General features: G+C 37.9%; 1 protein-coding gene across 1 annotated transcript; it reads left to right on the top strand.

Moving 5' to 3' along the window:
* Positions 1–1,465: 1,465 nt before the first annotated feature.
* LOC144544030 (uncharacterized) lies at positions 1,466–3,904 on the top strand. The gene is made up of 3 exons (XM_078292448.1): positions 1,466–1,854; positions 2,155–2,413; positions 2,498–3,904. Exons 1-3 carry the CDS (start codon positions 1,466–1,468, stop codon positions 3,902–3,904), a joined length of 2,055 nt encoding a protein of 684 aa, XP_078148574.1.
* The last annotated feature ends 1,214 nt before the right edge of the window (positions 3,905–5,118 follow it).

Genomic DNA, 5,118 nt, shown 5'->3' with positions numbered 1-5,118 from the left:
TCTGGATTTTAAATGTCTTCCTCTTTTTTGGAAATTGTTTGTTTTGCTATCTGAAAAACATAAAAAAAAAAACCAAAAAAAAATACAATGCTACACGGACATTTAATAAAGAGCCATGTAGAAAGGTAGAATTAAAAAAGGTTTTTTCTTTTAATTAAAAAGAGTTAAAAAATAATTATACACGGCTGTTTATATAAAAGTCCGTGTAGCTCTCTCGACTTTCTACACGGCTTTATAGATAAATGTCCGTGTAGAAAGGTTTAGGGTTACAAAAAGGCAATCTTCCAGCGCCGTTTTGATCAATTACTCTCTCTCTCTCTCTGTTGGTCTGATTTCTGCGCACAAGGATCGAGACCGAAGCTGAGATCTTTGAAGTTAATTTGCATTTCTCCTCTCTATCTTGCTAGGGTTAGTCTTCCTCTTTTCTCTCGCTAATTTTCTGGTACTTATTATTGCTTAATTATTTAGGTCAATTATTTATTAATGCATGCATGCTTGATCTGTTAAGGTAATGTAAATAATTAGTGTATTGTGGTCCAATAACCGACCTATTGATGCTTTTAGGTCCATGCCCGTTCAAAATTAATCTAATAGGGATTAATTTTGGATAGTCCCCCGTTTGGGACTGCTCTTTGAATATTGTGTCTCATTTAGGATGTGAACACATTAATTAGCGGGATTTAATTAGTGTTTGAGAAAAATTCGTCAGCATTTCTCCTTATTGCTCCTACGAGTATGTGGTTTACGCATACTTGGGGAGTTAAGGGGAAATGCTGTCGAATTTTTCTTAAACACTAATTAAATCCCGCTAATTAATGTGTTCACATATGAGGCATAATATTCAAGGAGTGGGTTACGATTGTAAACTGGCCCATTTGTAAGCCAAGAATTTGTAACAATGTATGTTGCTCGACCACCATGACTAATTGGAATCATTCTTTTAATTTAATTTACAGATGGATCGAAGTTGGATGTACGAATTGCGACGTGATACTGCGAATATTTGGCTCGCGTTGATGAGTTCATAAAATGTGCCGAGAGTTATAGAACGAAGACAAAGGATAACGACATCTTGTGTCCTTGTAGAGATTGTAGCAATTTTAAAAGATTTGGGGACTTGGAAGAAATTAGAGCTCATTTGATTTGTCGGGGATTTCAGAAGAGATATACGTGTTGGTTTATGCATGGTGAGAAAATTGGGGAATGTAGTGCTACCAATAGAAATTTTGTTTTGGAAGACAATGTTGATATTAATTTAGAAGTTGATGATAATTTTGAGCTTCATTCCAACGATGATTTTGAGAATGTCGAAAATTTTGATAATCTACTTGAACTTAATTACAACGAGGATGATTGTGTGAATATTGATGAAAATGCAGAATACGATTTTATTGAAAATCTAGAAGACATGTTACGTGATGTGGAAGATGAAATTAGTGATAAAAATTATAAAAAATTTCAGTATATGTCTAATGAATCCAAAAGGCCGTTATATCCCGGGTGTACCAAATTTTCAAAACTGTCAGCTGTGTTGAAATTGTTGAACTTAAAAGCAGACAATGGTTGGAGCGACAAGAGTTTCATGTCCTTATTAGAGCTCTTACGAGAAATGCTCCCAGATAACAACGAGTTACCCTGTACAATATATCAGGCGAAGAAGTTGATCTGTCCAATGGGATTGAAGGTCGAAAAAATACATGCCTGTCCGAATGACTGTGTATTGTACCGTGGAGAGTACGAGGCCATGCATGTTTGTCCTAAATGCGGTGTTTCACGGTACAGACGTAAGAACCAGGACACTGACGATGGTAACGATGAAGGAAACAAGGGTCGGGCTTCGGCTAAGTCGGTGTGGTATTTTCCGATAATACCGAGATTCAAACGGTTATTTGCAAATCCCAAAGATGCGAAATTATTGCGTTGGCATGAAGACGAGCGCAAAAGGGACGGTAAACTAAGACACCCAGCTGATTCTCCTTAGTGGAGAAACATTGATAGAGATTTCACAGGATTTGGTGGCGAATCAAGAAACCTTAGGCTAGGGTTGAGCACCGACGGAATGAGTCCGTTTGGAAGCATGAGCAGTCGGCACAGTACTTGGCCAGTTCTTATATGCATTTATAATCTTCCTCCTTGGTTGTGCATGAAACACAGGTATATAATGATGTCATTACTAATCCAAGGACCCAGACAACCCGGAAATGACATAGATGTATATCTCGCACCATTAATTGAGGACCTCCAAAAATTGTGGAGGGATGGCGTCCGGGTGTGGGATGCGTACGGTAAAGAGCAATTTGAGCTGCGGGCCATGGTATTTTGCACCATAAACGATTTTCCCGCGTACGGAAATTTATCGGGCTATAGTACTAAAGGAGCAAAAGCGTGCCCTATCTGTGAAGATGACACGCAGGTGCTGAGGTTGAAAAATTGTAAAAAGAATGTTTTCATGGGGCACCGTAGGTTTCTTCCTATTAATCACCCATACCGTAAGAAGAAGAAAGAATTCAACGGGAACACTGAGCTTGGAGTGGCACGTCGTCCGTTAGACGGGAAGGGTGTCTTCCTGCTGGTTAAAAATCTTAAAGTTGTTTTCGGAAAATGTGCCAAAGCACCACCGAAAAATATTTGGAAAAAGAAGTCCATATTTTGGGAGCTACCGTACTGGGAATATTTAGAAGTGAGACACTGCCTAGATGTCATGCATATTGAGAAAAATGTCTGCGACAGTCTGATCGGCACATTGTTGAATATTTCGGGGAAGACTAAAGACGGTATCAATGCTCGAAAAGACATGGTGGAAATGAAAATAAGACCCAAGCTTGCACCGCAGGATAAAGGGAAGCAAAAGGCATACCTACCTCCCGCAATGTGCACAATGTCGAAGACCGAGAAAACAAGCTTCTGTAAATGCCTTCATAGTATTAAAGTCCCATCAGGGTATTCTTCGAATATTAAGAAGTTTGTGTTGATGAAGGACATGAAATTGATTGGTCCGAAATCCCACGACTGTCATGTTTTAATGACACATATGATTCCTGTTGCAATCCGAGGAATTTTACCAAAGCCCGTTCGGCAAGCCATCACGAAGCTTTGTTTTTTCTTCAATGCAATTAATTCCAAAGTGATAGACCCGCTAAAATTGGACTCTCTGCAAAAGGAGGTCGTCGTTACTCTTTGCCATCTTGAGATGTATTTTCCGCCATCTTTTTTCGATGTTATGGTTCACCTTGTTGTTCACCTTGTGAGGGAAATTAAGATTTGTGGTCCCGTGTTCCTGCGGTATATGTATCCATTCGAGAGATTCATGGGTATTTTGAAAAGTTACGTAAGGAACCGACATCGGCCCGAAGGTAGCATCGTAGAAGGATATTCCACGGAAGAGGTGATTGAGTTTTGCACCAACTACATGACCGGTGTTGGTCCTATTGGCGTTCCAAAATCTCGATACGAGGGAAGGCTCCAAGGAGTAGGGACTATTGGGTGGAAAGCCATACTTGCTGATAGAGATGAACTGTTAAAGGCACATTTTATTGTACTACAGCACATGGCAGATGTCACTCCCTATATAGATGACCACATGGCAATCCTTCGACAACAGAACTACACGAGAAGTCAGAAGTGGATTACTGACGAGCATAACCGTTGTTTCATAGGATGGCTGAAAGAAAGAGTGAAGTCACACTCCGAAATGTCGCCCGTAAATGAAACGGTTAGATTGCTGGGCCAAAGACCCCAAATGGTTGTTAGAACATTCCAAGGATACGAGATTAATGGATATACATTTTACACTAAATTACAAAGTGATAAGAGCACCATGCAAAATAGTGGGGTGACGTTGGTGGCGACGTCTCAAGAATTCAGTAGATCAGGGGATGCCCGGCCTGTAATTGTTAGTTTGTAATAATCTAGAAGTCAATAACACGATAAATTAATCATAAAGCTTTGTTCATGAATTGAATGTTTATTTAAATATCATTTTGTTGCCTTGAGTATTATTGAAATTATGGATCATTTCGAGTTCATGACTGAAATTGTGAAACTCCATAATATAGATAATATATACTCTTAAAAGTCACTGACCAAGGTAATTAGCAGGAACACTAATTACCGCGATAAGGTTAGCATGTGGATTAAAAGATGGTTAAGTTTTACAAACCACCTGACACGAGATGTCATTTTAATCACATAGATACATGTTCTAGGAACATGGTATTTGACAGACCCCGAATGAAACATTAAATAGAATTGTGTTCGTGTCATTTATGTTTTCATTCAGTGTCAAAGTTCTACAGTATGAGGTATTTATCGTTCCCACTAAGAAATATATATGAGTGAGTGTTATCTAACGCTGTCCGTAAAAAGAAGCCATAACGATAGCATTCCCATATGTATAACTTAGCTGAGGAAGTGATAGTCTACCAAGAATACTACTTGTCCCTCGTATCTCTATACGAGCTATAGCATCACTGGGCCCCTTGATAGAGTTAGATTATCTGCATGCGGTATAATTACAAGAGTAATTATATTTGATAATCTACTCAAGATCAAGAAAAGATACAGTTAACAAGGATGACACATATCTACCTTAAAACTGATCTGATAGCTATGAGACAGAAGAACTGACACAAGTAAATTGTTTACTGGATCGTGATATTGTACAGTACAGCATCATCTGTGTAATTGGATGGTCATGATGTGTTGCCAGATGCCACCCATGACTAACAGAAGTTAAAACAGTTTTAACTCTGTTTACCAACATAACACAGATCCTATTGGGTCACACCATATAGGAGCTACTCGGAGAATCTTACTGATTAATTATAAATTGATTATAATTAATATTAAGATGGTTATAATTAATTATACGTGATATAATTAAATTATAAATGTCATTTAGAATGACAAGCAGAAACAACGGTTAATTTATAAACGTACACGTTACGTTGTATAAAAGTTACCGAACAATAACCGAAAAGAAATATAATTGTACATGACAATTATATATATATGATTTGGAATTTTAATTGTTAATTATGGATTTGAATTATGGGTTTAAAAGCCCAAAATAATCAAAGCCTTAATTAAAATTAAAGGCCCAAAGTCAAAGCCCAAAAT

The sequence above is a fragment of the Carex rostrata genome, chromosome 26 (genome assembly GCF_964058835.1).
Source record: "Carex rostrata chromosome 26, lpCarRost1.2, whole genome shotgun sequence".
In the NCBI taxonomy this organism is placed as follows: domain Eukaryota; kingdom Viridiplantae; phylum Streptophyta; class Magnoliopsida; order Poales; family Cyperaceae; genus Carex; species Carex rostrata.
This window is presented reverse-complemented; position numbering and strand designations above follow the sequence as displayed.